At 31.2% G+C, this 12,136-nt stretch overlaps 1 protein-coding gene across 2 annotated transcripts in view; it reads left to right on the top strand.

Moving 5' to 3' along the window:
- The window catches only part of LOC108757039 (sodium-dependent dopamine transporter), a 25,861-nt gene that overhangs the window by 4,621 nt on the left and 9,104 nt on the right, over positions 1-12,136 (top strand). For both annotated transcript variants that reach the window (XM_018501309.1, XM_018501308.1), the window contains exon 2: positions 4,589-4,762. In XM_018501309.1, the coding sequence (XP_018356811.1) occupies positions 4,589-4,762 (174 nt within the window). The remainder of the gene's footprint in view (positions 1-4,588; positions 4,763-12,136) is intronic.

Here is a 12,136-nt window from a genome sequence, read left to right as displayed (position 1 = left end):
AATTACGGTAATTGTCGGCAAAAGATATTTAATAATTATTATTTGAGATACAATTATAAATTAATTTTAAAAAATTTGTGGGCGTTAATAAAAGTTTAATATTTTAACAAAACGAAAGATGAGAACATATGATGAAAAAGAATACTCAACTTAAAATATTATCTAAGAAAGGAGTATGTAAAAGAAAATATACATTAAAATAGAAATCTGATGTAATAGAAATAGAAATCTAATATTACATCAAATTTTTCAAGCTATAACTTAAATTCTCGCTTAGAGTTTTTAAAAATTATGATAGAATAAAAATTTTTTGTAATAAAAAGTCTGGATGTTTTAAGAACGATCGCATTATACCAGTTATAGAAGAAAATGAGACCTGTTTCGCGTTGATGTAAGAATTAAGGTGTGGCCAATTGAAAAATGCGATAGAAAAAAAATGTGAAGTCTTAACAGCGATTGATTCCGCGTCATTGCGGTTGTCCTATTTGTCCTCGTGTGCGTATGCATATATTACCATTTGTGGTTCACTATCTTTGTAATTGATCGCGGTTACGCTTATTAATTCATACTTCCTTGGATTCGAGAGATTTTTCTAACGGAAAAAGATCAGCCCCTGATTAAATAAAGACGCGAGGGTTCTGCTCTAGGAATATGTCGATGTAAATTCGATTTACAGACTAGAGAATATCGTTTTTATATCACTCCTTTCCTCATATCTTTTAAGTATTATCCTTGTATCTTCTTTTAACTATTCATCGTTGAAACAAGTTTTGGAATAGCTGTTAAGACTTAATGATGCATCGAGTAAAATGTCATTGTTCGCACTTCAAAGATAAACGGAGAGGGAAAAAAAAATTTTTATTACATATTCTTTTTCTTTTTTAGATAATATTTTAAGTTGACTATTCTTTTCCGCTAAATTTTCTCATCTTTTTTTATAAATCAATCTTTTTCATAATTTTTATATTTATTTAACATTTTATTATAAGAGAAATACTATAATTGATAGATAAATAGGATAGATACGTTAATAAATTAAGTAAAATTTGATTAAATAATCCGTTTAAAAATATAATATTTGAATAGTAACATTTTTCGAATGCTGTTTCCTGGAAAGCAATTAATCAATTAAATAATTAAATTTAGCTAAATACAAATCTGAAAATAATTTTGTTGAATCATCAAAATTTTATACGAATTTCGAACATGAGAAATACTGTTAAAAATTTTAACATTTTTATAATCAGTTTTTGAGTGTCCTATATAATGATTTTGATGACAACAAAATTATATAGGCTTAATATTAAAAGCCCAAGAAGATTATACAAGGAATAGCCTCAGTTTACTTAAAATAAGTTATCGTCTGTTACAGAAAGCATTATATTTAATAATTTCTTCGCTCACACTCTTTACAATAATTCTTTTCTCGCTGACTTTGATTTCATATCTATTGCATTGTCGCTTTTATATCGACTCTCCGCTTTTCGTTCTCCAATCAGCTGTCCTAATCGACCTTACGCATGAAAACTCCAAACAGATCGCTCGTTGACTCGTCACGTCAACCTATACGTATAATCTCCAATTGGAGCCTACAATTATTTTCAGATTTGTATCTAGCTAAAATTTTTAATATTTCAGCAAAACCTTTCTTTCCGTGTAATTTTACTCGAAAACTGTTCTCAACACATTATTTAACGAACATGTACTATTCAAGAATTCCACAAACAAAATCTGCAAATAAAAAAAAATTTACTAAAAATGAAATAAATAATAAAAATGTCAGCAAATAACATTGAAATATCTGTATAAAATCATATTGGCTCTTATATGTATATTTCCATCGGTTTATGTTTATAGACTGCATTTAATTTATGCGGATGTTTTATTTAGCTGATGATTATAATTAAATGTGTTGTGCTGATCTAATTTTACTAGATCGTATTTTAAATTAATTATTTTCATTTATATACCGATTAGATTTTTTTCTCAGCAAACCGGTTTCTAATACCGCGACGGAAACGCGTGCGAGCGATCTGGCGATGGACGCGACGACGGCAGTGGCGATGGCGAGGGGAGTGATTTTTCGTCGTCGTCCATCTTCGCGCATCCGTAGGTGTCTCCGCGACCGCCGAATATCAATTAACTGGGTCGGTCTGCGTGGATAAGCGTGGATCAGTGCGCGTGACAGAAAACCCCTCGTCGAGTGGCCCCTCGAGGCCGGATCGCCCGCGATCGCCTTTGAAATATACGCTGTTTGACCGGTACCCGTCACGGGGTACAATGAGGCTCGTTGGGGGCGTCGAGCGTTGTCGCTTGAAGGGCTATCGATAACTTGTCGTCGCCAAATTACACGCGCCCGCGCCGCGCCCCGTCGCGCACGCGACGCGCTCCTCTCTCCCCCTCATCCTTCTCTTTCTCTCTCCCACATACCCTTGGAAAAATTTACTTTAAATGATGTTAAGATTTTTAAAAGTAATTAAGAGTTTACTTTAAAAAAAAATTTAGAGCTAATTTAAAGATTAATGTAAAAGATTAATCCAGAAGAATTTGAGAAGTTTAAAATATTTCAAGACTGACTTTAAAATAATCTTAGAAAAACTGAAATTTATCGTTTCCATTGTATCTAGAATTTTTAAAACGCTCTTAAGTTTTAAGGCTAAATTAATATAAAATTCAAGTGAACAGTACGCAACATCGCCACTAGATGGATGCGATGATGCTGCATTTTCTCATAAATAAAAAGGTTCTCATAGAACAAAAGATAGAATAAAAGGCACAACTTTATGTAACTTTTCATTTGTGTTTTAATGAAATAATTTTTTAATGGTGAGCTTCTTTACACATAAAGGGACTTTGCCTTGAATTTAAACAAATTTATGATTTTACAATTTATTTAAAAAAAAAACTTTAAACAATAATAAGCAATTTATTAAAAACTTTAAAATTGTTGACGTTTAGTCTTCACAATTTTCAAGTTTCTTTGGTTACCTTTAATTTTTTCTTAAATAAGTTTTAATATTACTTTCAACAAAAATTAATTTCTAATGTCTAAATTTACCTCTCATATTTTTTTAAGTTTTCTCTTAAGTTTTTTTCTATGTAGTAAGGATGTGTGAACACAAGAAATGTTTATAATACTTACTTAAGTTATAGACGTAAAGTAACACACATTTTTGACGTGCAAGTTCCAAGAAACACGGCAATGAGTCGCATGTCATCATATGCCAAAGCTTGTGCGTTGCTTACATCTATAACTCAAGTTTAAGTAGATATTACGACAATTTGTGTGCTCAGACCGTAAGTTTAAAATTTTTTTTTGAGATTTTTAAGTTAAACTTTTCCAAAGATACACGTATATATTTTATGCCAGCACGTAAATATTATAAATAATATAATAACCATATACTTGGTCGCGTGCACACGTATGTCGAATTGTCGATTTTTTTTCCATATTTATTATCATCTCCATCTGCATCATTCGTTCTCCACTATCCCTTCTCTTCGCTTCCCTATTAGTACTACACTTTCCTTTCGCTTGGTTCTTTTCGCTCGATTCCTTTCGCTCTTTGCACATTCGCGACCTTGCGCCTAATCCCGAGCGTAGTAGGCATGCAGATTTATACACTCGTTCATAAGCCGTGTATCTCTAAGATTACGTAATTATGTTAATTTGCACAGGCAAGACTTTTGCTTTTAAGAAAAGCTCGCTTTAAATCCTAAATTTCCCAGAGAAATATATATTCATCGTTGTTTATTCGTGTGTTTTAATTCTGCGCTTAAACAGAAAATAAGTACTATCTTTTTTCCGACATTAATATAATTGTTTTTCTCGGCTCAGGATAAAAAAATTTCCAATTATCTTTTTTTAATTTATTAATGAGTACCGAATAGCTAATAATTTTGAGGATAAGGGAAAATTTCGAATTGTAATTCGATATGATAACAATAAAAAAGTAAAAGAATTAGGAATCTCAAATCAAATAGAAAGTAATAATAATATAAGTTGGTACTTTTAAAAATTTTTAAGAAACCATAAATTATTGATGATGTAAAATACAATTTAGCTATGTAGAATGCGAAATATTTTTTTAACAATATTATATTTCAACAATTATCTCAACTGGACAATAAATTATTAATATCTTTCGGTTAATAAATTAATAAATTATCCCAGGAACTTTAATGAGAAAAATGTTTTGATTATGCCCATGGTATAAGAATACAAAATATAATATTGCGCATATAATAAGATTGAAGGTCTAGTCTGATTAATCGCAAAAGTTTAAATGATTACGTTATATTTATAGGAACACCTGATGTTTTTATTGCATTTTTATTATTACTCGTACGTTATGATTATACTAATAAAGTGCAATTACACTAATCAGAATTCTGGTTATTGTAATTGAATTTCTAGTCTCGATTAGATTGTTTAATTATAAGTATCAGATTTATTATCTTTCTGTGATTGAATTTGAAATTTGGTGTTCGAATCCATGTTTCCAATTTATGCAACCACATTTTTCTTCCATGTTAACATTGTAGAATGTAATTATGAGTCAGAAATAGTATATTTATTACTTTGTAGGTACCGGAAGGATGTCGTCGACGGTGATAAAAAATGCTGCGAAGGGCGTCAACGCCGATGACGGCAGGGAGACTTGGTCGGGAAAGCTCGATTTCTTATTATCAGTCATCGGGTTTGCCGTCGATCTCGCTAATGTGTGGCGATTCCCGTACCTTTGCTACAAGAACGGTGGTGGTAAGTGCATATATTTGTCTGAGAGAACGAGCGAGCGCAATTGCAACGTATGACGCGATTTCAGCGCGGTTTATTTTCGATTATTTCGCACAAGTTGAGTGCTCCTCCCTGTCATTGACGTATGCAGTGGCAGGAATACGATTTCAATAATCCACCTTTTCACCCATTATCCCATTCCAACGCTCGTATTTGTTACGAGTAACGAGAACCGCGATTTCGCCTAAGCAAACGTTTCCCAACGCCTTCCACGAGCTTCGTAATTTTTCGCATCATTGATCGCGGAAACTGGCATTATTTCACGCATAGTTTTTTTGCGCTTCAAGAATACACGGGATTAGAAATCACCGGTCAGAATTATGACTGGTTCCACCTGTGTGGAACGATCGCGTTTGTCTCGGTTTGCAGAATGATTCTCCTTCTCTTAAACCGAGATATGAAAAATTGGTCGATTCTAATCAGTTGATTAAGGAAACTGATATTATGAATTTGCATCAAGAACGTTTATTAAAACACTATGCCCTGGGGTATTAATTATTATTCTTCCATCAGATCTCCAGAGTTACAGGTCTCATACTTGCGTCAATGTGGAAAACATTTCATTATGAATCACTTATTTACATTACGGAAAACATTATATCATTACGGGTTGAGTGTCGCTCTCGGCTAGATATAAATTCAACATTAATTGAGCGGAATGGCTGAACTATAAAATTTACTGTGTCTTCCTTCAATTTCACGGACACCCTTGGCATTTTTAGTTTTCTTTTATTTTTTTTATCGTATTTTTTTGCGTAGCGATTTCCTTGGCACGGGAAAATCTGCTTCATTCTTTCGATATATTCATATGCGGAGGGAAAATTTCGTCAACTGCATCGTAACATCGTCGGACGTTATTTCGCTGTTAAGTTAACGTGACGAGGGTTGGGTGTTACGCGTCGTTGAGTAATGTACTCCAGCCGGCAAGCAATGCCGTGCTAACCGGTTGGCTAATTGGCATTTACCTCGCAGAAAATGACCTCGGAATTTAGACTTCGCTCGGCAAAGATTTCTAACGACAACAGCATCTCTGCTGATGCCCAAATTAGTTATAATTATAGAGGAGTAGTAATTTACAGGGCGAGAAGCTTCGTAAATCGCGTAGCACTCGTAACGATATTAAGCCTTTTCTTCATTTTTTAATGGGAGTAGCCAAGTGTGAAAACGATTAAAATTGTGCGGTCATCGCTCGAATTTCTTTTATTTGAAATAACTCACTTTTGTTTAATAAGAATTCTGAAAATTCTGTGAATTTAGTAAATTAAATAAAAGAAGCATTTTGACTTCGATTCTTCATAATTCCATCATTAAAAATCATCGCGTATCATAATTAGAAAACAAATTCTTAAAGCTGAAATTTTGTTTTATCAAATAATATAACTGCCGAATTTTTTTTTAAACATGATAAAAATGAAGTAGCGTTACAAATTTTTTTAAAATCCAATATATATTGTATCGCCTGCGATATGTAGATTTTATAAATAGTTAACATGTGGTACGTAACACACATTCCGCTTGACACCTCATATACACTAACATTACATTTGCATAACGCTTTAAGACTATGAAAGAATGATTTATCAGTTAATGTTAATATTGCAAATAAATTAGAATAAATTATCAGATTTCTTGTAGTGTAATAATTAGCAGTTTATCTATCTCGTATTGCAATCAATTCACGCCTTTGTTTATTATAGAAGAGGAATAATTGTACAATGATAATAAAGTTATTTTGCACATATCTTTGGAGATATTATTATTACAATTATTTTATAATTGAGAAATTATATTTTCGTATTTTTTTAAATACCTAATATTTTGTAACATCTCATTTAATGATTATTAATAGATTGTTATTATGAGAAAATCATTATATTTAAATCATCTATGATAAAATCGAAGAATGTTAGATAATTCAAAACTCAAATTACGGCGTTTCTAATAAGTTTTGGAATAGTATTGACGAAATAATAATAGCCATGTGAATCAAAAGCAATAAAATAACGATTAAATTTGAACAAACAATCTAATATATTATTAACAAATCTACGAAAATTATGAAGTAATATTCTCGTGATTTTCTCATATATATTTTAGATGACAAGCTAATGTTATCAAAGACGTCAAAATGACGACAAATAACGTCATCTTGCTATCTAGTACAAGATTCACAGAAAAACAAAATATTACTAAAATCAATCTATATAATATGATATTTTCTGAACATTCAGAAATTAATTTTCCTTCTTGGATGTTTAATCAAATGTAGTCTTTGTAAGTTTGTATTTTTGTAGCTAAATCTAAAATTGAAATTCATGGTAAAAAATTAAAATTTGTTTGAAATAATATAAAGCTTTTATTTTTTTAAACTTAACTTTGGCAAAGAATCTCATTATTTTCGATACTGTAATTATAAATATTTAATTTTAATTTTGAGAAAAAAGATATTAAAAATGAATATATATATATATTTACACTTAATAGATATTTAATTAGTATTATTTAAACAAATAAATTTATTAAAATTTAGTACATTTTCTTCAGTTTACATAAATCCGTATACTACGTGTGAGATACGTTGAACATACATTTTTGTTTTAATTTTAAATTAACGTAAGCATTTGCGATTATCAATTCGTCTCGCATATCTACGTTGTCTTGTCTTTTCCATCAAGAATCACCGTTTTCGCTTTTATGCGAAATTTCCCGCTTCTCATTCTCGGAGAGATCGATCTCTTGGAAAACGGTTGGCTTCAATCTTATTGACTTTTGTTAAGCCTCGCTGCGGCAACGGCGACGACGACGACGGCGACGACGCCATTAGTACCGGTTCTATCGGGTCCCCAGTAGGAATGCGATTAGGGCCGCTGTCAGTGATACAGAGGCTCCTCAAAAGCGGCTGCTAACTTAATTAAGAGCGGAGTAGAGCGCGCGGCTCCGCGCCATTAGGATGGGCAAGATCGGTCGCTAATTTCCAATTACCTTAATTAATTATAATTTCCCATTCGGGACGCAGACCTTTGATCATGGACGTGCGCGACGCCGCTGCACCCCGTCCGATGGCGGCTGCGTCGTTATCGCCCTACGGGAGGCGTTATTAACGTGTTGTTTCATGATTATAATTCAGAGCAGCTCGTACGGTTGCCTATCGTTCGTGTTTGTTACTTCGACAACTTTTTATCCGTAGACTTTTATGTAAACGCGACGCGATTCCTCTCGCGATTTTGAATAAACTGCAGCAAATTGTGATAATGCAGCAGATATCGCAAAAATTTCTGACTGAAACAATAAAAGTTGTCTAAATCGTTTGGGCGAATTCAAACTGATAAACTTTTGTCTCTCAATTTTGATATAAAATAACTTGATATGCTCAGTTGAATAAAAAAATCTTAATTTTATAATATTAAATATATAATATTTTCAACACATATATGTACATTTTTAATTATGTATACATAAATGATCATATTTTTTTATCTATAATGCAGGAAAAGAATCGCGTTTTTAAATTGATTTTGAAATAATCAAAACTTATAAAATTAATGAAAGATTGTAGGAGAGATTATGAGTACAAATATAATAATATTGTATGAATCGCATGTGAAATATTTTCGAAAGATCAAAATTATATTCCAAATTTTTGCAATATATTATATGATGTTTTATAAAACAATATACTTTTTTTTTATTTAAGTATTTTATAATTAAAACAATAAATTAAAATATTAAAATATTTAAAATAAATAAACAATTTTTTGAACAAATTAAAATAAGAATAGTATATCTGGACGTTTATAAAAAAAAGTTTTATATAATTTCCCATTTAAATAACTTGATAATTAAGTACAGTTACTCATATTTATAGAGAAATGTAAAATATTTCCTTGAATGTTTATCACAGTTATGATACTCGTCTTGCATGTTTGATCAATCAACGTTTGCGTCTTCCTTGAAATCGTCCAGTTATTTCTCGTAATTTTGATTTCATTTGATTAAACGTAAAAACTCCTTATTACTACCAAAAGCGACGTTTTCACGCCTTTGATTAATGTATCTTGATATTATTCATTTAAATGCTAATCAAAATTTTAGACCGGTTTGTCGTATCGATATACAGATTACTCAATCGACAATTATCGAATAGCCTTGCGCAATGTCATCTATGAGGAAATTAATATAGTATTATGAAAGAGATTTGTGGTGTAATTTTTTACGCTGCTGGCATGCCGTGCGATTTTTTGCTGCTGCATACGTAGTACGGAATATCATAACAATTTAGTTATTCAAATAGGTGAACGAAATTAATTTGTCATGTATAGCAAGCAAGTGATTCAGCATTAATACATCATCTCGAAAAATTTTTAGAATTAAAACTTAAAGATATATTGCATCACAAAAAAAACATTATTTTATGTATATATCAGAATATATTACATACATCTAGCCTTTAAACGCCTTTTTGGTATGGCATATCCAATTTTTTTCCAATGCTCTTTCTATTTTTTTTTAATTTTTTTAATAAATAAAAGTACATATTATTTATTAGGTATCATTATATTCTTTAATATGTGGCGTTTTAAATGAAAAAAATGTTTTTGTTTATTTTTATAAAAATTATTAACAATCAAATTACGTTGGATATGCCATATTATTTTTTAATTTATATCATTTATTAAAACTCTAGTTTACACAATAATCTTTGCATAAAATTAGCGAATGCAGCCTCTTAAAACCATGATTTGTTATCGGAGATGTTAGTGTTAATTAGTCGATTTTTATAGGATAATTCGGACCATATAAATTATAAAGTGTAAATATGACTCACAGGCTGTTATGATATTTTGAATATTTATACTTAAGAAATGCATTCTCTTTCTCTTCAAAGTAAAATCTTCAAAATAATGCAAGTTGAATTTTCTTAATGGACGACATCAGCACATCAGCAGCTCGACCTAGACCCTCGTATACCTTTCGGTGAAAGCGTATTCCGATCGACGGGCTACAATTGGCGCGATTATTTCGCGAGAATGCATTACGTTTCATTCGAACGAACTTTTCGCCTTTGTTCGGGCGTAAAATGCAGCTCTAAGCACTAAGCCTTTGCGTGAGTGCATGCTCGAGTTCAAAGGGAGAAAATTGAGCGGAACTGTTGTCCGGAGCCGGACGTTTGCTCTCGACGTTAGCGACATGTCAAGACAAGAGAGACAGAAAGAAAGAGAAGGGAGATCTTTGCTTCAGATTTTGGAATTAATTTTTGTACAATATTTGATGTTTTGCGAATTCGTCTACTTGCAAAATAAAAATATTATCAATTATGCTACTAAGAACTTTATATTTTTTACAAAAGAAGTGAATAAAATACATCTGACAGATATGTTGATTTCAATTTTGTTTAAATATATTAAAAGCGCATTAGATTGGATCACGATTTTAATTATAACTTATAACTAATTTTTCGCGTAATGGAACTATCCAGTGATGAATAGCCTACTTTGTGAAAATATAATTTTTAGTACGATCGATCGATTTGCGCTCAGGCAGGGACAAGAAGAAATTAATCAAGGTTGCTCAACGACAATATCCTTCTTAATGCGATTACATCTCCATGGGTACGGAACGGAAGTTCCGTTGGAGTTAAGAAGGAAGATCAAGTATAGTCTCTCGCTATTCTCTTTTTGATCGCATCTGTATTACCATTTATTTATGCAATGCGAGCAGTGAATAATGGTGCATTTAACAAAATTTTTGATTAGTATGAAATAAAAATTGCACAATAAAAATATAGATCATAGATTGTTATCTATAAAGAAGAAATCAAATATTGATTAATAATTCACTGCACGTTTAATATATAAATAAAATAAATAACATATATTTAATTATTTAATATATACAACAAATATTGTTTTAAACTTTATTTTTTCATCCCTACGTGTATTTCTAAGTTTATCGATCGATTTTCCTTTACAGATCTACATAAACAGTGTGTTTACATATATTTTTAGAATTTCTCGAATTATATGTTAATATTATTTTTTAAAAAAGATATTTTGTAATTGTAATAATGTATAAATATGAAATTATTTGTAATATATATAATATAAAAATTATAATAATATAAAAATTATGATCATGATGTCATTATTTGTTCACACAGTATATTGATTCGCGATATCGCTTAAAAAACAACAAATTGTTTTTTTGGGGGGAGGGAGGGAGGGAGGGAAATGTTGAATATTGTGTAAATTTATTCCGTATTATATGAAGGAATCAGTGTACGTATAGGCAGAAAGATAATACACGCCGCTCGGAGAGAAACCAGTGAAAAAATGTGACGCACTCATACCAGTGGGTTAGTTCCATAACTACATTGTGCGTTATTTAGAGCACCGGTAGCGAGGTGCTTTTAGGCACGTAATTCGATAGTCAACTTTCGGAAATGCGGCAAGGTGACATTAACACGGTGACGCGACTGAGTCGATCGTCAGGCTGACAAGAATGGTGAACTGGAACTTTCCCAAAAAATGATTCCCGAAAAATTTTTGTAATTCCGATTGCTTAAAGTCTTTCATAGATAGCGCGACAGTAAAACAAGAATTGATCGAGACCGGCGGAGAATATATGATACGGCTCTTATCTTTGCTTTCTGGGAGAATATAAATAAAATTTAATTTTTATTTTTGTCATTGTATAAAAATAATCTTTATATAAAAGATAATAATACTGTTATTGTAAAAAAAAAAATGTATATTATAAATCTATTTTAATTTAAAAAATATACATATTATTAAACACAGCATTAACTTACAATTTTCATAAGCAGTGAACAATTTTCGATTACATCAACTTTCCAAATTTTGTGTCATAATTCGTCAATGGAGTTCGTAAATCTTTATCGAACTGAAAATAGCACGCGTATCTTAAACTAAACTTTGATAATTCTTTAACAGTTTCTTAGCGGCTACATGCGCACTTTTCGTCCTCTAATTTGCTCATCTTTTGACTTCACTTCCTTGTACGGTCACTTTTCCAGAAACAGCGCCTCTTCTTCCTTTCATTCCTGCTTCCTAGATCGCACAATAACTGTTCTATTTTATCACACAATGGCCCCTTGTCTTAAGATTCAACTTTTTTTCGCAAAACTTTTTGCTCTAGATAGACGTCCGATGAATGGAGGTAATCGGATCTCGTCTGATCGACTTACATCAAGAAGTTGAACTATGATCAGATAGAATCGCATTATTATGAGAGTCAACATTAATTGAATATACTAATAATAATTAAAGATGCATTTGATTATTGTAACGATATCGTTCTAATAAAAACGTGAAATGAACA

This window comes from Trachymyrmex septentrionalis, unplaced genomic scaffold (assembly GCF_001594115.1).
Source record: "Trachymyrmex septentrionalis isolate Tsep2-gDNA-1 unplaced genomic scaffold, Tsep1.0 scaffold131, whole genome shotgun sequence".
NCBI lineage: Eukaryota > Metazoa > Arthropoda > Insecta > Hymenoptera > Formicidae > Trachymyrmex > Trachymyrmex septentrionalis.
This window is presented reverse-complemented; position numbering and strand designations above follow the sequence as displayed.